Below are 25586 nucleotides of genomic sequence, written 5' to 3' on the forward strand. Positions count from 1 at the left end.
AGTTACATCAACAAGATAAAGAGAATTAGTCAAAACCACAGACTGTAAATGAGACAAGCTAGATGCATAGAAGAGACAGACTGTAGCTTTGCACGAACAGGGTTAAACTAAGAAGTCCAAGAGTGGGGCAAAAAGCACGTTAATCTTGTTAGAAGTGTTGGGTTTTGATAAACTCACGCTCTTTCATCAATGCCAATGTTACAGAGCATTCTGCGATGAAGGGCATTGGAAATTAGCAAATAAATATATGTTCAGGGACTAGTTCTCTGAAGGTGCCCCTTCCACTGCTTGAATTTTACTTTTGCACTTGGTTTTGTGTTTTTTTTTCTAGAAAATTCTTCCCGACAGTGAAAATGCTGCATTTCTGGATCAGCCAGCAGATCATGTCACAGAGCAACATCCTCCCATCCCTTTTTCACAGCCACCCCAACTGCAGCAGAACCTGGGGCCAACCAAGGAAGAGTTTCACCACACTTGGGTGCAGTTTCCAGCTTTCGCTCTGGATCAGACACATGTTGGGGCACCGGAGGAGCCTCACGTACCCCACCAGAGCTCTGCAGGAATATCTGGCTCGTGATCGATGGATTAATCAACGCAAAATCTGCTTTAAAGTATCAGGCACTTCCATATGCGCCCTGAGATAACCTCAGGAAGGAGAGGAAGGGAAGAAAGCATCGCTCTGCAGACATTCTCCTGACCATCACATAAACAGTCAAGCGTGTGTTAGACCTTGGAGTGCAACCAGCCCTCGCTTATAAAACTGATGAATGGCAAAGCTGCCTGCAGCATTTTAAGGGAAGAGGGTTTTGCTTTAGCGAGAGCCGCAGGGAGTAAACACAACTGCACAGGAAAGGAGGTTCCACTCACTCTTCAACATCTTCACTCCCATCGCCAAATTTTGTAAGCAGTCCCCTAGGTAAAATGTTTATAAAATTAAAGAGCTCGGCTCTAAGGTCGACACGTGCAACTAAAACCATCGGTGATGTCATTTAGTTTCACAACAAGCATCTGCCAACCCTTTTCAAAACAAAGTACTTCTCTCTTATTTAATGCATTAAGTTCTGTTTCGTTTATTATGGCCCTTCTCTTCCCCTCACCCCTCAATAATCACTGAAACTCTCTCCCAGCCCAGATACCATCAACTCATCTTTCATTTTACCTGGTATTTTAAATATTGTTGAAATACCAAAAAACAGTACAATATAAAAGAAGAGAAAAAAATAATAACATGAGAATAGAGGAAGTTACTGGGAGACAGACGGAGAAAAGCCTTTACAAAGGGAAGTTTCCTCCTTTGGTGTTATAGGCTAAAGATACAGACTGTTTCCCAGCACAGTGGGAATTTCTGTTTCAAAGCTACCCCAGGGTCAAAAAAAGAAATTGTGACAAGAAGATCAAAGCAGTACTGAAAATAGCACCCTCAAACAAACATAAACTGATAAAATTTTGCAAAATGGCCATTTTCAAACTCTGTCTTAAAAAAAATCGAGACATCAAACTGCATTTAATAAAGAAAAGAATCTAAACCACAAATCTAAACCCATTAAAACGCCCACAACGCACCATGTCACCCACTGAGGAATGGCCACAGGGGTAATGAACAGGAAAACAAAAATGTATTATACAGGAATTAATCCAGTCAAATTTGGATTACTATGAAATTTCCCTGCAAGTCACTTCTGAAGGAAAAGTGGCAGATGGCTGCCAAGAGGAACTATTCAAAAATTTAAAAGAAAAGTCCAACCATCAACAAAAAAAACCCCACCTCCGTAATAAAGAAAATGTGTAAAAAAGTGATTTTAAAATGCTACAACAAGAAAAAAAAAAAACAAAAAACAAAAAAAACAAGCCAAGAAAAAAACATTCAATCATCAGGTACACATCCTGGTATTCCCTTTTCCAGGCAAGTAATTCCCAAGTCGGAGCCATCAAACACCATTCCCTCTGATAAAAGCCAAAGGGCACAAAAAGCAAGGACCCCCCCAGCTCACATCCTCTCCCCACGTCCCTGGTGTTACTCAGAATTCCTGGGACAGAGGAGTTATGCATTTCCTGTTTATCTTTTCCAACTGGAAGTGGTTTCCAAGTAAGTGCCACGGATTCCCCATCCAGAAACGTTATTATGTCTGTCCTCCTTTCAATATTAAATCTGTATCTATTTACCCATTTCTAGCCCTAGCGACGTTTGCCAGGGGTACATTAATACACCCTGATTTGGACAATCTAAATAACGCCACGGAATCAGAATAAAATCACTAAGTCACTCTGCCGGGAGGAGCTTCCCTCCCTCTCTCCCTCCCTCCCTCCCTGGCTCCTCGTCCCCGCAGATCCCAGCTGTCGGCAGAAAAACCAGTGCTCACAAAAAAAAAAGGGGTTTTCAATCCCTGGCTCCTGGGGGGTCACACAAACAAAGCCAAAGAGGAAGGAAAGCGGCCGCTCTCGTTACCGGGCAGGGACATGTAGGGCCTAAAAAGCCACCCCGAATTTTTCAATCCCTGGCTCCTGGGGGTCACACAAACAAAGCCACAGAGGAAGGAAAGCGGCCGCTCTCATTACCAGGCAAGGACATGTAGGGCCTAAAAAGCCACCCCGAACTTCTACTACCAGAGCGGGAACAAAAGAAACCCAAAAACCACCAGGTTGAACTTAAAAAGACCCAAAGGCTGGGAATTTCCGTGACACACCAGCGTTCCAGGGGGGCTGTAATGTCAGCTGAGAGCTTATGCAAGACTTTTATCTGCAAAAAAAGCCAAAGAAATGAATTGCCTGCTACTCAGATCCAAATAAAGTTGGGCAGCAGGCCCTTTTAGCTGAGCAATTATTTTCAACCCAAATACCATCTTTCCCTACATATGTGCATCTGTCAGTATTCCTAAACTTCCATATTCTTCACTGCAAATTCAAAGATTGCCTTTAAAGGCAGAATCCAGTAGTTTGCAGCAAAAGGAAGTCACACACCTATTATATTCAGTCCTAAATTGTACAAAGTTTGGACTCCCTCACCTCAGGCCTGCTTTGTCTCAGGGAAAATCGGTCAGAGCTTATCTTTGCCCAAAACATTTCACCCCAGGACACCTCACGACTGTGGGACAGATTACACAGATCAGCCACCCAGGGCAGAACCAGCCGTGGTGTCGTTGTGAACTTGGTAAAACTCAACCATCAAACTGGTTTCTCCTTCCCTTTCTCAACCATCAAACTGGTTTCTCCTTCCCTTTCTCTCAAGAACCCGACTTCAGGGCCGCGGCGACGTGTTGTCGCAGGATGTCACAGCCACAGCTCAGAGGAGAAGTGCAGGACCCCAAAGGCAGCCCTTACATGGTTACCAGCTCTGCTTGCTAAAAAAAATTGATTTTCGGGTGCATTATTTCACTCCACCAGCTACACATTTACACTTCGCTTTCCACCTATAGCTGGGGAGTTACAATAAATTTAAAATAAGCTACCGCTCGTGCTCAAAAGAGATTAAAACCCATTCCCCAAGAGAACGACCAACCCACTGCAGAAAGATAATTGAGAAAAATCTCCTTCAATTTTACAAATATTAAAGCGGATTAGGCCTTACGGTTTGATTTTCAGCCACAGCTCAATTTTTCTTTCAGAGTGTATTTTCATATTAAGTCAAAGAAATAAAAGAAGGTTTTAAACTCTGGACTTACTTGCTGCTTCCACCGTCGACAAAAGGATTCCAATGCGAAGCGAAGTCAGCGCCGGCTGCCACAACCTGAAGATGCAGAAATTGTCATAGTTTTTTTTCCCCCACTCTCAAACCAAAGTACCTTATCTACAGCTTGGGAGATCCCCAACGACCTATAAGCAGTAAAATCAAATTCCAAAGTGAAAGAATGTTTTACAATCTAATTATAAAGCAACTATTGAAAAGTTTTCTTCCTCTTTTTAGACTCAGACTTAAAAGCAGCACCTGGAAACAGCATAATGCCAGTATCAAGTGGCAATAAGTAAGACGGAAGCAAAAAATTATGGTGAAAACTCATATTTTCCACTCAGGACATTGTCCAAGACATTCATCCAGCAAGAGAACATACTGCAGCCACCACCAAACCCATCTGAGATGCCATCAGCAGAGGCTGGCAGCGTTCCTGTCACTAGACATGGCGCCGAGGGGACCTCACCGGTAACAAAACGTACAGATTTAATCAGTCCCATTGAAATCCAGGTGAATCTGTACCTACCTCTGGGCTGGAGCTCGGCTGGAAAAAACAGGAATGGGATTTTTCTGCCGCACTGAGCACTAACGTCTCCAAATCCACATTAACGGCAGCTGTTGCTATTCACAACACTTATTAAAAAATGGAGCCCTTGTGTACACAGGCACGTACTAATCCCAAAGAACCTTAATTAGCTGATGGGCAGCAAACCGGGGAGGGCTGGAACAAACAGCAGCAGCTCACAAGGGGCAAAACTGGCTGCGTGCGAGCTGGCCACCTTCCAGGAAACCAACAGCAAACAAGCCCCCATGATGGGAAGATCAGGGGCTCAAACGCACAACGGCCTCTTCGCTTTATCAAATTAATTGGCACGTGTTGTTCTCTTCGTCTGAGCACGAGTCTCCGCGCAAAGCACGGGGCGGGGGGAGGCAATTTTCTTACAAATATGGCAATTGTATGGAGGACCGAGAGGGGTCTTCTCGTGACTGTGCATTTCAGAGACATATTAGAGTTGAACCACAAAACAATGAACACGCTATAATTTTAATAAATGAAGGAAAAAAGAAACTTGCCCTTACCATTTCATCCCGAGCTTCTGTTTCTTTCCTTAACGGGGGCTCAAACTGCAGCTTGTCAACTACAAAACATGAAATTTTCAAATTGAATCCACATAACATTATCCTAGTGCCCTTTCAATGGTTACTACAGCAGAACGCATTCTGTAACAGATCTAAATATTATGTAGACAACACTTAATTTACCTACAGGAATGACCATCACTTAAATGTCAGTGTTATTGTCTAAATGCTTCAATTTGCAAATGTGAAACCCACAACAAAGACCCAAAGTAAATACCAAGTGCACAAAGACGTAACTGCATAACCACGTGTCACTTCTAATGCATGTGAAAGAGAACCCAGAGGCTTTTTAACTGCAAACTCCCAAAAAGTGTGATGTACGTGAGGCAGAGGAGCCAAAAGCATTTACACGACAAAAGGCATTTTTTCAAATCTGGAGAAACCGTTTCTACCCCCAAAATTTGAACTTAGATCCAACTGAGTAGTGTATTAGCATTGTATTTAAAAGAAAAGGTTATATTAAAGGAAAAAGCATTCTGTTACATGCAGCCTGATCAGGACAGCTACTACAGAGTCCCAGAATGCTATGTGGTTGGAAGGGACCTCTGGGGATCATCTAGTCCAACCTCCTGCCAAAGCAGGTCCACCCAGAGCAGGTCCCACAGGAACGTGTCCAGGTGGGGTTTGAATGTCTCCAGAGAAGGAGACTCCACCACCTCCCTGGGCAGCCTCTTCCAGGGCTTCCAGGGCTCTAGGCCCCTCATCATCATGAGATGTCCATGGCTCTATTGCCATCACAAGTGTTCCATCAGGGTCAAGAAAGGTTTCACTTATGAACTTGAAAAAATGTGCAGACAAACACAAAATGCTACTTTTTTTCTATACTTTCTCATCACAGCATGACACCATACGTTACTTATGTGAAAAGATGCCCTCCTAATAATCAACCGGCTCTTATTTTTCTGTGTTTGCAGGTTATTAGTGGTTTTGCTGTTTTTAGTAAGGCTGCGTGGTCTGACAGAAATCAGGGAGCTGAGAGGCTGCGCGGGTCACGCAAGGTCTCCACATAAATATTAGGATGCAGCAACGAGATGGAATGAAACAGCAGGAAAATATGCAAGTTTTAATTTTGGTTTTGGAAAAATTTTATTGAAGATTCATGTGTTATGTGCTGTTTCTTCTGTTTCTCAACTGTGCCAACAGCAGAAGAGCCTTTCCAGAGAATGACACCGACATCCTCTATCAGTAAAACCAAACCAACACCACAAAACGGGCAAAGCTCACCAGGAACTTACAGTTTATCTCCGATGCCGTTCGTTCTGCCCTAATGTTCCTGTTCGTAGAGCGAATCGTGTGGCGGATAACGGAGTGAGGCTGCAAGGAAAGGGAAAAGCTGAGAAAGGTCTCATGGCTTTCTGTCCGATTTCAATCAACAATGACTCCAACAAGGAGAAGGAATAGCTGTTGCAGTCACACATCGTGACATCCACCACCTTTGTCCTTGGCCTTGCACAGGATCCCTCTCTACAGCCACAGCATAAGGGTGACAGGAGCAGTGGCAATATTTCCTGGCTTCTTCTACATGGTAACTCTAAAATGCTGGGGCAGTGCCCCTGTCATAGAATCATAAAATGGTTTGGGTGGGAAGGGACCTTAAAGATCATCATCCAGTTCCACCCCCTGCCCTGGGCAGGGACACCTCCCATCAGACCAGGTTGCTCCAAGCCCCCTCCAACCTGGCCTTGAACCCCTCCAGGGATGGGGCAGCCACAGCTTCTCTGGGCAACCTGGGCCAGGCTCTCACCACCCTCATAGGCAACAATTTCTTCCCCAGATCTCATCTCATTCTCCCCTCTTTCAGTTTAAAACTGTTCCTCCTCGTCCTATGGCTCCCCTCCCTGATCCAGAGTCCCTCCCCATCTCTCCTGGAGCCCCTTGAGGGACTGGAAGGGGCTCTAAGGTCTCCCTGGAGCCTTCTCTTCTCCAGGCTGAACCCCCCCAACTCTCTCAGCCTGTCCTCCCAGCAGAGGGGCTCCAGCCCTCCCAGCATTTTTGTGGCCTCCTGTGTCCTGCTCCAACTGGTCCACATCCTTCCTGTGCTGAGGACTCCAAAGCTGGACACAGTATCATGTTCCCAAAGCAAAGTAGGGTATTTAAACAGTAATTTATGTAAATAAAAGGTGCTCTCACCTCAAAGTCATCATCATCAACTTCATAGTGTGTATGGTTGTCAGGATTATTAACTTTGTCCAACAGCTCAACCGCTAAAGATCTTGAAAGCCCAGGCTGCCCTACAAAGCTATGCTAGAAACAGAGAAGAAGACACTATAATACGCAGCTGATATGCAACTTCTATTAATAAACATTAAATATAGAATATTATTGAATTTTTCCCGCTTTCTAGGGGCTTGAGTATTTCTCTAATGATTCCCTATAGATGAAACTTTTTAACCCCTCCATAAACATGGAAATTCCACACTTTTAGCCAGCTGTAAATTGGAAATTAAACTCCGAGTCAAACAAAGGGTTACACCTTAACTTCATTTTTTAACATGAGGAGTTCGGTGAAGTTTAGGAAGGTGGAAATAGAAATGTGAACAGCTGCTAAATACATCCCTTTTCTATATGGGTGACAGGAAGGGTCCACGTCTACGCAGCTGTGTCTAAGAGGCTGAGACACCTTCAGACAAGGCTGAAGACGGAGCATGAAGCCAATTTCTGCAATTTTTCCTACCAAAAACTGCATAAAAATCTTGAGACTGACCAAAATCTTGCTACTTCCTACAGCTGACCAATGTCTCTTTTCTTCACCACCCGTGTTGTAAGATCAGAGACAGAAAATGGTTCCAGTCTGGTTTCCTATCGACCTGTTGTTCACTTTGAAGCGAGAGATCTCTTACTGGTGTCATTAAATGTTCCAAGTCACTTACAGAAAGGAGCCTGTCCGCTGTTGGCCTCTTCTTTGGATTTTTTGTAAGTGCTATTTTGACAAAATTATGGAATGTTGATGACCTTGAAGAAAAATGAGGGTTTATGTTTAATTTTTCAAGAAGATATTTTTGATTTTAACACAGTTACTAAACAGATTACGAAAGGGTGTGATGAATTAGAATGCTGTCCAGGTACCTCAACTCTGTGATGTAATTATTAATTAAATTGCCAAGTTAACAAGATAAGGAAAAACCCATTTGACTCATAGAACTTGCATGGAAAATGTTTTGGGATGGAAAATAAACTAAGGTGCTATTTTCACTTTCTCCCCGTTTCAATTGTTACGGAATTAGGTATCAGGAATAAAAATTGTGAATTACAGACCCAGCAAACTCACAATTTACAGGCAATTTCACTGCTCTTGGCTACAGGTAGGAAAATAAAATACAAAGTCCTAGATACAGACTCAACTTACTCTTTAAAATGCTTTGTTGCTATTTTTAGAACAAATTAGGTGATTGTGATGTATAACCTCTTTTTTTATCTGAATTATGACTTGATGTCCTGGACCTACAATTTTTCAAGCATTTTTCTCGCAATTGTGTTCGTGTTATTATGGGGGCAGCATCAACCCAAGCCAGTTTGAGTTGAAATCATGTTACAAAACACATTTCCTCTTCTAGTCATAGCATCTGAGAGGGCAGCATCGGAGAAATAAAGTGCGTTGGCTGGGGTTACGCCGCGAAGTTTCAATACAGGAAACATGCACTTAGGAGTGTTTTCTCCCTTCCTTTTGTGCACATCTGCCCTCCCAAACACCTCAAGGTAAAAAGATTTTACAGCAGCACCAGGAGCAAAAAAATCCTGCATCTCAGAATTGGTTTGAGCCCTGCAAACAGAAGGTTAATAAGAGCGGTGCACAACGCTGCGGGCACTAGGAAGGTATCACAGGGTAAAGAAATCAGGAAAGGATTAAACAATTACCTGTCCCACTGGCAAATGCCCTATAATAGGAATTAAGGGGAAAGGATAAAAATAATTTTTCTTCCTAGAAGATACAAAGAGGAGATTTCATTTCCCCCTGGATGGCTGGCAGGGATGGCTGTACAGGGGTAGGGCTGCCCTGTCCCACACTGGGTTTTCTGTCCTGTGAGATAATATCTGCTGTGGACCTTAACCCTCCCCTTTGCTTGCAGACACCTATAAAAAAACCAACTAGTCATTTCTTGGTGAAACTTCCTGGGGGTGAAATCACCTCTCAGGTTCCTGAGTTTAAAACCAGCACACTCTATTTTTTACTGCCTCCCTTAGTTTTTTCCCGTTATCAACAAAATACTGAAAAAAGGAAAGAGTTTAACCTACCATTTTGCTTTTTCCTTTAGCTTTGGCGGCTGAAAGTTACTTTTTGACATTAAAAACAAAGCCCTAAAGGTAAAGGAAGAACAATGTTATCAAATGGTAAAAAAAGTAGTTAATTTCATTCCAATATCTAACCAGTTTAAGTTAATACTTTACAGTAAGAAACACACTGGTGAAACTGGATTATGGTCTATGCTGTGTTAGAGCACAGATATAATAAAGCTGTTGATTTTCTTATCTTTATATAAAATGTTTTTATCGCCGTGCAATAATCCTGTTAAATGTGAGGCTATGTCTTCTCTAGTGATTTACTACATCCCTTCTGAATCACATTGTTGACACTACAGAGGGTTTTTTTTTAAAACATGAATATTTCAATGACGATTTCCATTCTAAATTTAAGTCTGTAGCTTCAGACCGATGTCTTGAAAAAAGACACAGGTGGATGTTTGATGAAGGAATCCTAGCATGAGCCTCTAGGTCTATGGAGAAGGTTAAATTCTATCCAGTGGGACTGAAGACAAGTGAGGTCCCCGCCAGCAAACCTCATCGGGTGAAGATCAAACATGGGTGGCTGAAGCTCCGCCAGCTCAATTGCTGTTATTCCAACGGCCCAGATATCACAGAGCTGGTTATATCCACCGTTCTTCTCCACCGCCGCGACTTCTGGGGCCATCCTTTAAAAGCAAAGGTATCGTTCAACGAGAGCATCAGCTGCATGTGGGAGGCACAAAGCACTTCACACAACCCTAGAGAAGAACCCCCCCCAAAAGAGCGTAACTCTGGGAACAGCCTGATGTCCCCCTTCCCAAACCAGGACACCTGGCACCAGGGAAGCAGAGCAGCAGAAGGAAGGGACATGTTTTGTCCGAGGTCATGGGACACGCTAGGAATAGAACCAGTCTCATGATTCCTGGTGAAATGCTTTAATGACCAGATAATCTTCCTGCCCTCAGTCCTCCTTCCCCAACAGGATAAAGAGGGCAGCGAACAATTAAAAACCATTGTCTGGATTAAGCTGTACGTATGCGTTCAGTCTACACCAAGAATATCGCCCTGGGCATCTCAACTGCCAGGAACCAACAGCAGTTCAATTTGCATCTATAATCCAGCTTAAGATTTACAATGATACATTTGCATATTAAACGCTGTCTTGTACAGACGTTAATCAGCAGAGATGATTAAAAGATAGGTTAAAATCTGTTTTTCTTCGCAATTCTTTCTGCACAGAAACCAAAAAAGATGTTTACTTTATTCATTAAAAGAACAAGCTACTAAGAAAGGACCATTAGGTATCCGGAGAAAGGGGAGAATGTTCTGCAATAATAAATTTGGGGAAAACAGCAATCCTGCCTCCAGTATCAGGTACCTTGTGTTACAGCAACCGATCAGCTACAATCAGTGCTGCCCAGACTCTTACCCTTTGGGTATTTTACTTGGAAGAAAGGGAATTTATGCAATTGCCACAGATTTAAAAATATGTGTATGCCTCAGTGTGTGTATTTTAGAATTCTTGGCATAAATACAGACTCAGCTTTGCATATGCTCACAGCAATCAAAGTAGTTTCTTACCAGTAAGGGGTACCAATAAACGATTTCCTCTTCGCAATGGTGGCTGTTATTTTTGCTGCTACACCGAAGTCAGCTGGAAAATGAAATTATCATAGACTTAGACATCTCATTTAAAGACCCGAATTCTCCTTTAGGAAGTATTATATTATGAAAGAACAATCACATTTCTCATCCAAATAAAAAAATAATTCAGCTTCAACGGTTAAAGATTAATATTGAGATCAGCTAATATCTTCACTCACGTGACTTCAAATTGAAAAGATTTGTTCCTACATATGGCTCACTCATGATCCTGTTCCTCTCCCAGCTTTTTTTCCGTCCCACAATACAGCAACCAAGCAACCTCACAAAACTTAGTAGATATCCAATTTAATATCCAAGAGGAAAAACAGCATCGTGCTTTGGAAATGGTACTATTCCTCTGTTACTTATGGAGGAACCGTGGGGGGCCATCCCTTCCCATTTCTGGGTACTCTGCCCAGGGACAATAATCCCTTGCTCTCTGAGCTGCAGAGAACCAGGTGGTCTTGCAGAGCCAAAATTTAAGTCCTTTGTATTTTTATTGCATTGGTAGCATGATAGCTGGAGGATAACTGTGGGCAAACCTAACTAGCTTAGCAGGCAAAAGGAATGTATCAGTGCCTAACCCAAGTTTCATGCATTTAGTGGAAGCTCCTATGAGTTTCAAGGTTTTACTCTTTATTTTTCTTTTTCTCTTTTTCTTTAAACTCCTGCTTCACCACAGGGGTGTAAATGTGTTGAATCACACAAGTTTTTCTGAGGAGCGGCGATGCAGCTAATGCACAATCACCCTGATTCCAACACCAGACACCCTAAGAACATTGAGCATCCCATTCCTTCTCCCAGGACGCCTGCTCCCTGCAGAGCCCTACTTACACGTGGACTTCTGTGCAGTGAGGCAGCAGATGGACAGATTGGGGTTTTGAAGGCAAAACGCTCAGATAACAAGAGATTCAGCCTGTTTGTGCAGCCCTAAATGCAAAGCATTACTGGGGGAAGGCAGGAACACAGATTTCTTCTGAGTTTTTTCAACTGTAGACCTCAGAGCGCTTCCAAAAGGAGGAGAATTTCCTCTTTTCCACATGAGTGGAAACACCTAACATCACACGCCGGGCAAGAGGCACAGCCAGGACCAGAGCCCACGTTTCCTCAGGAGATGCTGTCTCACACAGGGGCTCCTCGGAGGCCATTCTGGGCCAGGAACAAACACATTGACATCCAAGTAACCCCCACCTGGCAAATTCCAGGGAAACCTGGGAGGCTTCAAAGCTTGTTGGTCAAAAAACCAAATTATCTGCAACTTCTTGAGAGAATGCAAAACTTCTCATCTCATTCGCACACAAGCCCACGGATACACACTTTCTGTCGTCAACTATTGCCCCAAATAAGAACAGGAACATCCTACAGCGCATCCTACGTGCCCCTGGGAACAGAACCTAATGAGATTGTAACAATATGGGACATCTGCCGCATTGTGCTTTATCTTTTGTAGCCAGCTTAATCTCTGCTGTACTGCATGTACTGCTCGATACAAAACAAAGCCTCACAAAAGCTGAATATTCTTCTTGGGAGGCACGGTCTCTACATTCTGGTTTGGGTTTTTTGTTGGGTTTTTTTTTAATAGAATGAACTGAATATTCTTCTTGGGAGGCACAGTCTCTACATTCTGGTTTGGTTTTTTTGTTGGGTTTTTTTTTAATAGAATGATAAAAGTAAAAGGTTTTTTAGTAACTTGCTAAATCAAAGTATCCCAGCTGGTACCGCGGCTTTTGACTGATCAAATTAAAACATTCCTTTTTGATTTCTGTCTTAATATTAAATTCAGGCAACTTACCTAATTTGACATCTCCGTGGTCTGTTAGTAGAATATTTGCACCCTTGGCTTTTGACTGATCAAATTAAAACGCTCCCTTTTGATTTCTGTCTTAATATTAAATTCAGGCAACTTACCTAATTTGACATCTCCGTGGTCTGTTAGTAGAATATTTGCACCCTAAACCACAATAAACAGAAAGTTAAAATGCTTCATCAGGAATATTTGTACTGCAGCAGAAAGTTTAAGGTAAGTTTCTCCAAGTTACCTTTATATCTCTATGCATTTTGCCCTTCATATGCAAATAAGCAAGACCCTGGAAATAAGAGAGACACAACACGTCATTTTGCCATATGGTAACACACTACAAAGCCAGTCCCATTTCATAAATTCAAATTACTCAATGTATTTTAGTTGAAAGTGGAGTGATTTGAGATTTGCAGATAAGAGGTTCTGTTCCTCCTCTCTTCCAGCTCCATTCAATACAAGTGAAGACTTGCTTAAGCCAGCCCGGGCGCAGCATTTTATTTAATTGCATTTTCAAAACAAACCTCAAGACACATCACCTTTTCCCTTTACTAAAATTAACTCTTATTTTTGAAGTCTTGAAGGTTTCAACAAGCAGGTGTTTAGCCCTCAAGCTGCCCTTCCAGCAATTCGAGTCCCCGCAGCAAGAGGAGATGGGGAACAGAACTGCCAAGCCCCTGCCTCCAGCAGCGACCAGTTCAGCCACTGCTCCAGGGAAAGGTGGGTGGCCCCATCCTTCTCTCACTTCATTATTCATGGATACACAGAGCGGGGAAAGAAAAGCTCCTTTAAGAAACAAGCTGCCTGCATCACCTTACCTTGCATTTCTACAGTTATTAGCAAGCACAAAATGAAAAAGGATTTTAGTCATCTGGTTGCAGTGTTTTTTCCTCTACAAATTATTAAGATTTACTGCCTCGGATCAAGCAGGCAGTTTAAAATGTGCCTTTTTTCATTTTTCCTCCATTACCCAGCTACTAACCCTCGCTTACTAGGCATTAGATGTTTTCTGCAACGAGATTCAAAAATTTGTCCTAATTCACTGCTGCAGTGAATTACTGCGTTGGAACAAGGGATGAAACCAGCCCAGACAACTGCACGGTCACAGCCTGCACAGATTTGTCTGCCACAGCTTCCCTGAAACCCACAGCTTCACCCAAGGAACAGGAGCAGCTCTGAAATTCCATATTTTGATCCCACAGTGGGATCCACAGAGATAGCATCATAGAATCACAGAAGGGTTTGGGATGGAAGGGACCTTAAAGATCATCTAGTTCCAACCCCCCTGCCCTGGGCAGGGACACCTCCCACCAGACCAGGTTGCTCCAAGCCCCCTCCAACCTGGCCTTGAACCCCTCCAGGGATGGGGCAGCCACAGCTTCTCTGGGCAACCTGGGCCAGTGCCAGATGTCTGCTCTCGTGTAAACTCCTTTGCAAATCACAGCACAGCAGCAGCTCCGACAATGATTTTAAGAAAATATTTGCACTGCGTGACTGGAGTTTCTTGCTAATTTTTATTTACAACCTGGAAATTTCAGCTGGATTCTCAAAGCTTACACGTGTAAGCGATGGTACTTTCAGCGCTTTCTGAAATCACCTTCTGTATCTACTTTCTACCCGTGGAGCAAAAGCTTTATGGGATCCCTGCAGAAGCACAGTACCTGTAAAGTTTCTCTGCAAACATACGCGATTTGTAACTCTGAGAGAGGTCCTGTCACTGAAAACAAAGATTAAAAAACGTGTAAGTCCACAACGTACAACAATAACATGACGAAGCAGCCAAAAAGCAGTATCTCCATGCAAAAGTTAAAGACCCATTTTACATTGAGCTGAAAAGAGGGGTTTGTTTACTTGTTTTACAGAAGGGCTTTCTGTAAAAAAACTAAACAGCACAATCACAGAAGACAATACCCACAGTGAGAAGAAAACCTGTTTTCACAGAAATCTAATTACCATTTTACAAGTGACTTTGTAGTAATGTAATACCCTGCACTCTGAAGAAGGTAAAAAAACCCAATAAAAGTGATTTCTGCTAATTTTTTAATATTAGAAATGGCAATGTTCTATACTAAGGGCGTATGGGACTTAGAATTTTTTTAAAGCTATTGGTACTAACTGGCTGAAAAAAAAAGCAGAAAGAGCTCTGGTATTCAAAAACTTCATGTTCATTTAAAGGAAGAGTATGTTCCCAGACTGCTTTTCCAACAATTCCAATAAATCCTTCCATGGAATCCACGATTCAAGACGAAACCTCCGAGGGGAAAATAATAATAAAAGAGTGGTACAATATCACACAGGAGCAAGAATATTTTTTTACCCCTTGAAGATCAAATTTTGAGATTTCCCTATAAAAAGTGCTTCCTCACACCATGCACAGTCTCCATATTCAATTAGTGTGATTTGTGGCTGTGAATTTTTTTTAGAGGTCTTTTTGCCACCCCTTCAGAAAGCAGATAACCTGCCCCTGGAAATGGCATTCAGAGATGGGGGGCGAGAGGAGGTCCCAGCACCCAGCAACTGCCGCTACTCAAGACCTCTCCATCAGAATAAATCAATTAATCTTTGGGTCAGTCCCCTAAGGATGATGGGGAAAAATAAACAGTGTGATGACTAAAAAATAAAGCGTGTTCTGCCCTAGAATGACACAAGATTAGCTTAAAAATGACAGTCATCATATTTAAGAAGGGCTCTCAACAAAATCTGTTGACTGTAGCTAAAAACCACTCTTCATGCCCTAAGAAGAAACACGTGCAGGGCCCAGCCAGTACCAACCATTCCCTGTTCATTTACTTATTATTTATTTTTTTTTCTTCTTTGCAGAAAGCTTCCCAAAGGTGCAAATGTTAAAGTAAGTTTGGAAGTACCATGGTAAATATCCTGGAGGGATCCCCCACCGCAGTATTCCATGCATATCCACAGCTTTTCACGGCTGTCAAAAGAAAGTTAAAACACAGGCGTCAGAAGCTGATCGATCTGTACACACAATGTTATTATTTCAATTATTTTCTATTGGTCTTGATCATCCCTCATTGAAAATACATGCTCTGAAAACCCCTCTGCTCTGCCCTGGTGAGTCACTGGGACCAGTTCTGGGCTCCCCAGTTCAAGAAGGACAAGGAACTGCTAGGCAAGGACGAGGGGTAACGGACACAAGCTTGAACACAGGAAGTTCCATCAGGACGAGGGGTAATGGACACAAACTTGAACATAGGAAGTTCCATCTAAACATGAGGAGGAACTTCTTCACTTTGAGGGTGGCAGAGCCCTGGAAGGGGCTGCCCAGAGAGGTGGTGGAGTCTCCTTCTCTGGAGACATTCAAACCCCACCTGGACACGTTCCTGTGGGACCTGCTCTGGGTGGACCTGCTCTGGCAGGGGGTTGGAGTAGATGATCTCCAGAGGTCCCTTCCAACCCCACACCATTCTGGGATTCTGTCGAGCCAGAAGTGTTAACCCTCTAATTTCAATGAGGAATATGCAGAAGAAACACCTGAGTTTACCTGCTATCAGTAAGATGACATTATGTACCACACTAAATTGAAATTGTCCAATTGTCTCTAAAAAAACCTCTTCACAGCCTCCAAAAGGGATATTGGGGATTCAGAAATTTAGCTATTTTTTTTCGAGCCAGAAGTTCATTTGGGCTGAACAGGTTGCTTAAAAAGCGCACCCCTCCAAGAAATCTAAAGATGAAGCCTTGTAGAAAAAGACCATGTGGGTGAAGTGGTGATCCATGATCCCACCGAGCCAAGTGATGAATGGCAGAGTTCCACAGAAACGGAGGATGTTCCCCAGCTTTCTGTGTAACATTTAAGGTGTGGGGTTGAAGATGCATCCAGCTGGCATCCCCTTGGCGCTGCCTCTCAGTGCCTCGCATCTGTTACCCCAGAATTATGAAAAAATGTTATTACCAGCAGCTCAGGTTTAGCATTTTGCTCTTACAACTCACTGTCCACACTTCCACAGCATGTAAAAATAAAATATCTCACAGTAATTCTGCTTTAGATGGATAATGAACTAGTTTTATATTAGAAACAATAAACCTTTAAAATCTGCCCCACAAGTGAGTAGGATTGAACATGTTGCAAGCATCTCTTAGGGGAAAAGATTCTTTCTGTTCCTAGTGATAAAAATATTCCAGCCTTTTGGCCAGCAGAGAAAACAAAGTATTAGTCACTTTTGTTTTGTTTTTTTTTTTTTTAAAATATTTTTTTTAAAGCCAACCAGGGACCAAAGAGAACTCAACATGGAGAGGAACCAGACTGAGCACTGCCCTGTGAAAGAATCAGAAGCGCAGGTAGAAAACCATGGGGTTTACCTGAGATAGCTCCCAAAATAGGCGACGATGTTGCAGTGTTTGCATTCCTTCACCATATATATTTCTTGCTGTATCAATGAAAAGTCATCTCCTGAAAAAAAGAGGAAGCAGCCACGATCAGACCCTTTCAGTTTGTGTTCTTTATTTAATAAACAGGCTTTGCACCAGGCACAAGCACTTCTTGAAGAACAAACGGGAGCCCGACGCCGGAGCAGCCCTGGCCAGTCCCAGCTGGAGAGGGGCCAGCTTTACTGGGACACGGAGCCACGAGAGGGGGAAAAAACCATAAATCACTGCAAGCCAATTCCAGAGCCTGAAACAAGAAGAGATCACATACCACGGGCTCTTTATTAAAAGTATTTCATTTCGAAACGACTCCGATGGAGCATATGGGCCCCGCACGCCCACTCAGCCGCTGCTGACTCAGAAGAGAAGCAGAGAGTCCTCGGCACACGGGCTGCCTTGCTTTGAGGGCATTTTTTTGGATTAGGATGGCTACAGAAGCACATTTGCACATCCTAAATGTTCGTTAAAAAAAAAAAAATCTACTGAAAAACATATTATGACCAGAGCGATAGCCTGGTATGTTTCTGCCACTTTAATTTAAAAGGGTCATAAATTAAAAGGATCATAAATTAAAAAAAAAATAAATATTTTTATAGATGTAATGAAACAAAGTAAAATATCTGAGAGCTGGGAAAATCCCTGGTATGCTTTTATTAAATCCCACTGAGACAATTTCCAACCAGAGGGTGTTCTTTCCAGAATCTAGAGCTTAGACACGGCAGCTCTGGGCTCCTGAAGCTGCTGAGACCCAGCACCGGGGCTGCTCCGGAGGCTCAGACAGGCCTGAATCCCAGCAAGGATCTATCAAATAACATCAGCACAGCCCAACAGCCTCCCTCTGCAGAGCAACATCCCCAAACCCAGCCTGTTAGGCCACCCTAGACGCATGCCTGCGTTGTGATCACTCATATATCCACATTACCACCTTCATTCTTCCTTTGGCATGAGCAAAACCTCTGTAACAGCTTCCAAGACGTGAAAGACTTGGATTTAGACAAAGGTTTTAGGTTTTAGATAAAATGCTGCTCCAGACAAGGTGGCAGCCACCGTGTTCTCTCAAGGAAAAAAAAAACAACTGCTTTCTGTGTTAAGTTTTGTGAAAGTTTCCCTAGGAAAAGTTATCTCCTGATGCACCAGTCAGGGATGTGGAAACCAGAGACCATGCTGCTGCTCCCCGTAACTGATGTGATTTTGACAAGCCCAAGAGGTCTCAAGCACTGCTGTAAATTCTCTTTAGATTCTTCACCCATTTATTTAACAAGGAAGAGCGCAGATAATATTTTCAATAACCTCTTCAAAAATAGATGTTTTTATTTGCTGTGCTTTGAAGGAACTTCTTCCCTGAGCGAGGATGTCACCAGCAGGACCTGCAGCAGCCAGTGCTGTTGTACTGGTCCCATGGCATTTCCCAGTCCCCTGGAAACACTGGCTCTCCGGCTACACCACAATGTAGCAGCTCTTCACAGATATAGCCAAAAAAAAAGGACCAATTTTGCATAACCATTTCCAAACGACCACAATTTTTATGTCTCAATGATCGTATGCCCTGCGCTTAAATAAATAAATACAAAAGATGGAGGGGAACACGCTTGTATGAAAACATCCCTGATTGATTTCAGTAAATCCTCAAGGGCTTCTTCAAGCTGGATTTTACAGAGAAACACTTCACTGGGGCAGGAAAACATTAGTAGAAGGGTTTCAGATGTCAAGAGTCTTTTTTTAAACATAAGTAGTATTTTTTTTTAATCATGAAAACAAAAAAAAAGGACAACATGATTTCCGTAACTTTAGCACAGATTTCACACTGTGCTCACTTTACGTGTTACCTTTTGGCTTCAGTTTTGCTTGAATTCATGCACCCTGCCCGTAAATGATAATTTTTAAGCTTGAATCAGAGGGATTCATTCCTCCCATTGACAAACGTCCTACAGGAAATTGTTGAATGCTCACACATAAATAACTGGAGGGCTTTAAAAGTACAGAATTTTTTTCAAGAAAGTCAAATCTAAGCAAGTTTGAAGGCAAAACCTCCCACCCCACACCGAAGGCGGCACTGCCTTTCGCTAACGTTATGGGATCTCCATGAGCTCAGGGCACCGAATGCCAAATAAAATGCCCTCTTCCTAAACTGCCACCCTCAAAGTAAAAAATTTTTGACAGCATTTCAGAACAGCTGGATAATGTCAGATGTGAAAACCACAATTGAGAAGCAGCCCCGGAACAGCAAAAATTTGGGAGGCAGGAGCCAGAATTGCCCGTGGATGGCACATGGATTGGGATGCCCCATGTGGAACAGCAGCAATGGCAGCTCCAAGAACCCTGACTAACGGGGTAAAATTGAAGGAAATAGGGTGATTTGGGCTAGAAAAAGACTGATACAAGGAAAGATAACAACCTTCACGCACATGAAAGATATCAGTGAAGGGGAGGGAGAAGGGATAATCCGTTCTCCAGTTTTATGATAGGACAATTAGCAATGGGCTTAAATTGCCTTAACCTACTTTCCCTGTACAGATGAAAAGCTTTTCCTACCGGAGTAACATCCCAGCACTGAACTGGAGGGGATAGGAAGCTGTGAAATTTCCCACTACTGAAAAAAATAATGAAGAAAAGTACCATCAGGAGTGACTGAGGCTGGTCCTGCCTGTAGTAGAGGGAGACAGAAAAGATGACCTCTGAACTTGCAATTAAAAAGTGAAAAATCGATGCAAGAAATGGGGTTACCTCCAGAAAAAGTGGGGGGAAAAAAAGGGATTTGGAAGAGGAAAGGGAAGCGCAGGCTGAATACAGACAGGGAGCTGATAGAAAAGTAGCAAACGGGTGGAAAGAAGAGGAGAACTATCCATGAGAAAAGCTTGGCTAAAATATGTAGAAAATGATTCTGAAAGATCAGACCCAGAGATAGGAGAGAAGATGTATAGTCGTTCGAAGACGACAGGAATGAATTCAAAACAAAGGAATTCAGAGTTTCCAGGCAGCTGGAGTATTAATCTTGGCAAGAGACGCTGGAATAGGGCAAAAATCAAATATCCTTGGATAGCATGAAAAAAAGAGATGAGAGTAAGACAAAGAATTTGTAGAAAATACTTCATTGAGAGGGAGACAGCAAGGAAAAAAAAAAAGAATTAGATCAAAGGTGACAATATATCCATACAAAGAGCTCTTCATCTGTTTTAGTCATCAGAGATGGCTTGACGCTAAATAACACGGAATTGGAAAAATGTACTTTTTTGTCTCCTCACATGTTTGCAATTATGGGTTTATGTGGCATGCGGAGCGAAAACATGGTTTAGGGAGCTGCTGTAAATCAGCGGAGCGGCGCGGTGACTCACCGCCGCTCGCTACCATTATCTGATTTTACCTCTGCAGCCAGAGGCGCAGGACGCGACGGAGAGGGTACAATGGAATATTCTCCTCCTCCCGTGGCAGCCCGCGGTGGCGGCTGCTCTGCTTGGCACAACCAGCTGCGTGTTCTCCAGCCCAGCTGGCAGGGAGGAGACTCGCGGCCGGAGCATCGTGTGATGCCACCGCATCAGATTTTGGGAGCTAAGCACAGTAAGGGCCTGATAAATTCAAAATAAAGGCACGTTTAAAGAGGAGATCACTGAGAAAACTGATGGCCCGTTGACATCAGTGAGTTATCTGCAGATACTTCTCCTCACCTGCGTGGAACTGGCACATATAGGCACGCAGAGAGAGTTGGGGGGTTCAGCCTGGAGAAAAGAAGGCTCCAGGGAGACCTTAGAGCCCCTTCCAGTCCCTCAAGGGGCTCCAGGAGAGATGGGGAGGGACTCTGAATCAGGGAGGGGAGCCATAGGACAAGGGGGAAGGGTTTGACACTGAAAGAGGGGAGATTGAGATGAGATCTGGGGAAGAACTTCTTTGGTGTGAGGGTGGTGAGAGCCTGGCCCAGGTTGCCCAGAGAAGCTGTGGCTGCCCCATCCCTGGAGGGGTTCAAGGCCAGGTTGGAGGGGGCTTGGAGCAACCTGGTCTGGTGGGAGGTATCCCAGGGAAGGAGGATGGAATGAGATGATGGTCCCTTCCAACCTAAACCATTCTGTGATTCTATGTCCTGCCAAGTTGTCCGACATGGAGAGCCATGTCTATGCTGGATCCACACACCCCACTCTGCAGCACGGAAAGGATCCAATGGCTCTGGTGCCTCTCACACAGCCATACTAGGTCTCCTGAACATGCCTGACCTGGATGGTTTTTAAGCAAGCTTACTCCTGGTCATATTTTTATGTGCTCCCCCAACTGCTTTGAGAGGTCCCATCCTGCAAAAATCACTTCTCACAACTCCTCAGGGGTCAGCTGTGAATCCCTTTATTGTCCAGAAGGCTCCTCAGGGAAGAAACTCATTGTTGTTGCTGTTTTAAATTGGTTTATTCTGCATTACTTCAGCTGATGCTGTGTGGGAACAGAGGGAGGGACGGGCAGGCGGCGTCCAGGGCTTGCACGCAACTGGGAGGAGGAACTGACGGCACTGGGAGATGTTCACGGTGTCACCAAAGGGTGGGACAAAAGCAGTTATTCAGAGGCCAGATCTTCAAGGTGCCAGCCAGCCAGCTCTCCTGCCCTAAGCTAATGCCCTCGACATGGTGTCCTCACGGGCTCCAACATGCTGGATGGACACGTCAGGCTGCCTGGAGGAGGTGTGACGTGGGCTCCAAAGCCTCTCTGCCAAGCCTCGCTAGGGAGGTTCACTGCAGATACTTTCAGACCTGGGATTTTTAACACTATAATTAACTGTAGTTTATTATTTAGAAGTGAGATGCTGGGTGGATACTGCTGTATGGGAAGCTGAAGCACGGCATGACCCTGCTCTTCATCACCGCTGAACACTAACTCTCTCACTGGATTTGTACAACTCCTACAACCAAGAGATGCCCACCTCCTGAGTTAGCAGAAGCAAACATCGCCTCTGCTGGGACCACTCCTCAAATGTTTTTTATTTCAGCAACCTGAGTTTCAGAACAAGGGGAGAGCACCCCACAGGAGCCATAACTGCAGAAACCATTCACCCCAGTTTTCAAGCTCCATGGCCAAGCAACGCCCACAGGTCATCAGCTCCTCCGTGCTGATCTCCAGACATCCCCGCGCTCCCCAGTTCCCAAACGCTCGCTCCAAAGCACTTCCCTGAATCTTGTGAGGGTTCAGTCCCTGTGGATGAAAGGGATGGCTTTCCCAATACACAGGCTTTTTGCTTGGATCCGAGTTTGCTGCCAGTCTTTTGCCTCAACCCTCATTAAGTTTAACTCCCGAGACATTTTCCAATCCCCATTTAGATGCCTTGACATGCAACGCACCTGAACAACAGCCCCAGAGTATTTTGGGGAGGGTGGAGAGGGTGACAGGCATTTCCAGCATCCCATCCCACAGCTGACACATACACAACTGCCCTGCAGACCTGCACTGCTCTCTACCAACCATTTTTAAAACCGAGGACAATCCTTTTTAACTTTTCACATCCTTAAGAAGGAGAAAAATTTAAACAGCACTCAAGCATCTGAGCTGTTTTATCCATACCTCTTTTCTTGGGATTCAAGGAAACCTGCAGTCTGACAGAAAGAATTTAAATTCCCCAAACGTGAAGCTCAGAAACTTGATTCCAAGCAGGAAACAGTTATTTGGAAACAATGATGTTTCCACCAGCAAATTTTCCTGCCAGGCATCCAGCTGCCAACTGCTCACCACTGATGGGACCGATTATCTCCCCACCGATATAAACTATTACTGATGGCGATGTGCCGCCGCAGCAGCTCCAGCTCTGCCACAAGCAGCACCCAAGTGTCTGGAGAGACTGGTTCAACACCACAAATGATTTCCCTCTGTAGGTTCTCTTCTGCCCCGCTTGGATCCTATTTATGAGCTGCCATGTCAACATACCATCTATACTCTTATTCCTTAACGCTTTCATCTCTTTTCCTCTCTCCTCACCTCGTTTATTACTGCTGTACAACTCAGCCTCTCACGATCACATTTTTACTCTCCCTTCTCACCGCTATTGCTATTTTTCTTCATGTGTTTTGTCAAATGATGTGTCCTCCTAATTCACTCCTTCGCAACCTGCCTTCACCCCAAGTGTCACACCCTGCATTACCTTCCAACTAAAATGTCATAGAATGGTTGGGGTTGGAAGGGACCTCAAAGACCATCCAGCTCCAACCTTCTGCCCTGGGCAGGGACCCCTCCCACCAGACCAGGTTGCTCCAAGCCCCCTCCAACCTGGCCTTGAACCCCTCCAGGGATAGGGCAGCCACAGCTTCTCTGGCCAACCTGGGCCAGGCTCTCACCACCCTCACAGCAAAGAAAATGTGTGATCTTTCAGCTTCTTTCCTACTCCTAAGGCCTCCTTCCCCAATCCCAACCCCTTCTGCTGACCTTCTTCACCCAAGAAACTCTGTGCTGTAGGTGAAAGCTTACACTACATGGAAATAGGAGCTCACTCACTCTGGATACAGACATTTTCTGCAAGAAGAACAGCAGATTATAAACACATTATAAGTATGCAAAGTAAAATTAGGCCAGATTTGAAGAAGTTAAATATAATTAAAATGCTGGGCACTCTACATTAGAAGACCACACTGTCTCTGTTGGCCTTTGTGTACACTGTGCAGGCTGAGCAGCTGTGTGGGACTGCGGCAGTACCACTCTGGACATGGCACGGCACAAGGCGACATCCAGGCTTTAAGGGATCTGAAACACTGGGAAACTCAGTGTCACTCATCCCCGGGTAACCCCCAGGCTGATCAGCGATGGTGTTAACGAGCTGCACACCCACCTCTCCTGACACAACGGTGTCGGTGTCCCCCAGGCTATGGTGATGCCAGCCTGACGCCACAGGAGGTGGCATCAAGCACAGAAATCAGAAGCTGGGACTCAGAACATAAAGCCCATGTCTATTTAAACTGTCACCCCCATACTACATGATCCCAAGCCCCACCAGGTTACACACCACAAGGCACTGAAGGTGTAAACATCAGCGAGAAGTTATTTTCATATTTCTTCAACCCCAGGCGCTGCCAACAACAGCTCAACCCCTGCAGGTTTAGTTTGAATAAGCCTCAGGCTTGTTCTTCTCCACAGCTCACAGCATCCCTAGGGAAATTATTATACAGAGAATAAGGCTGCGTTGCCAAAATACCCTTCTTCAGACCCAAAATGCCCTGGACTCCGCTGTGCTGCAGTCGTGGTTCAAGGAGGACAAACCTTCATCACAGCCTGACAGCCCTGTGGCTCTGTTCCTGGGTGGAATGTCCATCTCCACATCTGAACCCTGAGACACCAACCAAATGTAACGAAGCAGGCTTTGAACGTACCCAGCACTGCACTATGCACCTCTGGATGCAGGTGGGATTAGGAAGGACATGGACCTGTTGGAGTGGGGCCAGAGGAGGCCATGGAGATGCTGGGAGGGCTGGAGCCCCTCTGCTGGGAGGACAGGCTGAGAGAGTTGGGGGGTTCAGCCTGGAGAAGAGAAGGCTCCGGGGAGACCTTGGAGCCCCTTCCAGTCCCTCAAGGGGCTCCAGAAGAGAAGGGGAGGGACTCTGGATCAGGGAGGGGAGCCATAGGATGAGGGGGAAGGGTTTGACACTGAAAGAGGGGAGATTGAGCTGAGATGTGGGGAAGAACTTCTTTGCTGTGAGGGTGGTGAGAGCCTGGCCCAGGTTGGCCAGAGAAGCTGTGGCTGCCCCATCCCTGGAGGGGTTCAAGGCCAGGTTGGAGGGGGCTTGGAGCAACCTGGTCTGGTGGGAGGTGTCCCTGCCCAGGGCATGGGGTTGGAACTGGATGATCTTTAAGGTCCCTTCCAACTCTACCCATCCTATGATTCTGTGGATGACTATTTCCCCTTGTACAAAATCCCATGAACAGTTCCAATTCCAGTTTAAGATCCAACCCACAACAGGTAACCGGCTGCTTCTGATTTTTCCAGGTACCTCACATGGAAAACGCAAACATTGGACCAAACTAAAACCAGCAAAGAGATTCTTCTCTAACCTTGCAGAAGGTACAGAGCCCCACAGATCACCGCCAGCCCTCTGAGCTTCAAACATCTCCAAGGGCAATATTTATAATCACAGCAGCATTTACAACAGACATTTGTATATTTTTAAATATTCTGTTTATTACGCTTTCGCAGGAAGAAAATTCTGTGGCAGAAGACTACCCTGGCAAGCAGTTACCTCTCTGTATCGACTCCCCCTTCGATTCATCTGCTAAACCCATAGAAGGAAGTGGCTTTAGTGTTTCAGATGGTTTTGGCTTCCGCGCTGCTGAGTACAGTTGGATTAGTTTCTGAAATAGAATTGGCTCCCAAATTATTTGAAGCATTTGTACTCGGTGAATGCTGGGAAATGTCATTAGCGTGCCATAATACTTTTGCCTAATGCTCTCCAAAGTCCATGCCAAAAAAAAAAAAGTGAAAAACACTGTCTATTTGGATTTTAGCAGCAGAGCTTCAGTCACTGTGGTAGCAGATCTAGCGTACTGCCCAAAAATTCAAATAAATTAATGACAGTAACCCTCTAAGCAGAGAGTTTATTTCCTTTGTCTGGAAAACAGACACAGGAAGGTAACAGCAGATGAAATAAAATATATTTTCACGTTGGGGTCTCTTTGCCTACCAACTCACTCATTACCTGCAGCAGATGAGGGAGTAACACCAAAAAACCACAATTCATCCCCGCCCGCCATTTCAGCAGTTTTGCGAAGTCTCTCCCAAAATACTGC

General features: G+C 44.3%; 1 protein-coding gene across 5 annotated transcripts in view; it reads right to left on the reverse strand.

Moving 5' to 3' along the window:
* The window catches only part of MAP4K5 (mitogen-activated protein kinase kinase kinase kinase 5), a 71588-nt gene that overhangs the window by 19821 nt on the left and 26181 nt on the right, over nt 1-25586 (reverse strand). For 3 of the 5 annotated variants that reach the window (XM_014936801.1, XM_014936803.1, XM_014936802.1), the window contains 14 exons: nt 16788-16878; nt 15335-15399; nt 14132-14187; nt 12712-12759; nt 12581-12623; nt 10610-10682; nt 9583-9714; nt 9041-9103; nt 7678-7759; nt 6938-7051; nt 6043-6121; nt 4748-4806; nt 3660-3724; nt 868-912 (listed from right to left, as the gene is read on the reverse strand). In XM_014936801.1, the coding sequence (XP_014792287.1) occupies nt 868-912; nt 3660-3724; nt 4748-4806; nt 6043-6121; nt 6938-7051; nt 7678-7759; nt 9041-9103; nt 9583-9714; nt 10610-10682; nt 12581-12623; nt 12712-12759; nt 14132-14187; nt 15335-15399; nt 16788-16878 (1015 nt within the window). Of the gene's footprint in view, nt 1-867; nt 913-3659; nt 3725-4747; nt 4807-6042; nt 6122-6937; nt 7052-7677; nt 7760-9040; nt 9104-9582; nt 9715-10609; nt 10683-12464; nt 12508-12580; nt 12624-12711; nt 12760-14131; nt 14188-15334; nt 15400-16787; nt 16879-25586 lie in introns of all 5 variants that reach the window. The other 2 variants (XM_014936804.1, XM_014936805.1) reach the window with 2 other exon arrangements.

This window comes from Calidris pugnax, unplaced genomic scaffold (assembly GCF_001431845.1).
Source record: "Calidris pugnax isolate Ruff unplaced genomic scaffold, ASM143184v1 scaffold10, whole genome shotgun sequence".
NCBI lineage: Eukaryota > Metazoa > Chordata > Aves > Charadriiformes > Scolopacidae > Calidris > Calidris pugnax.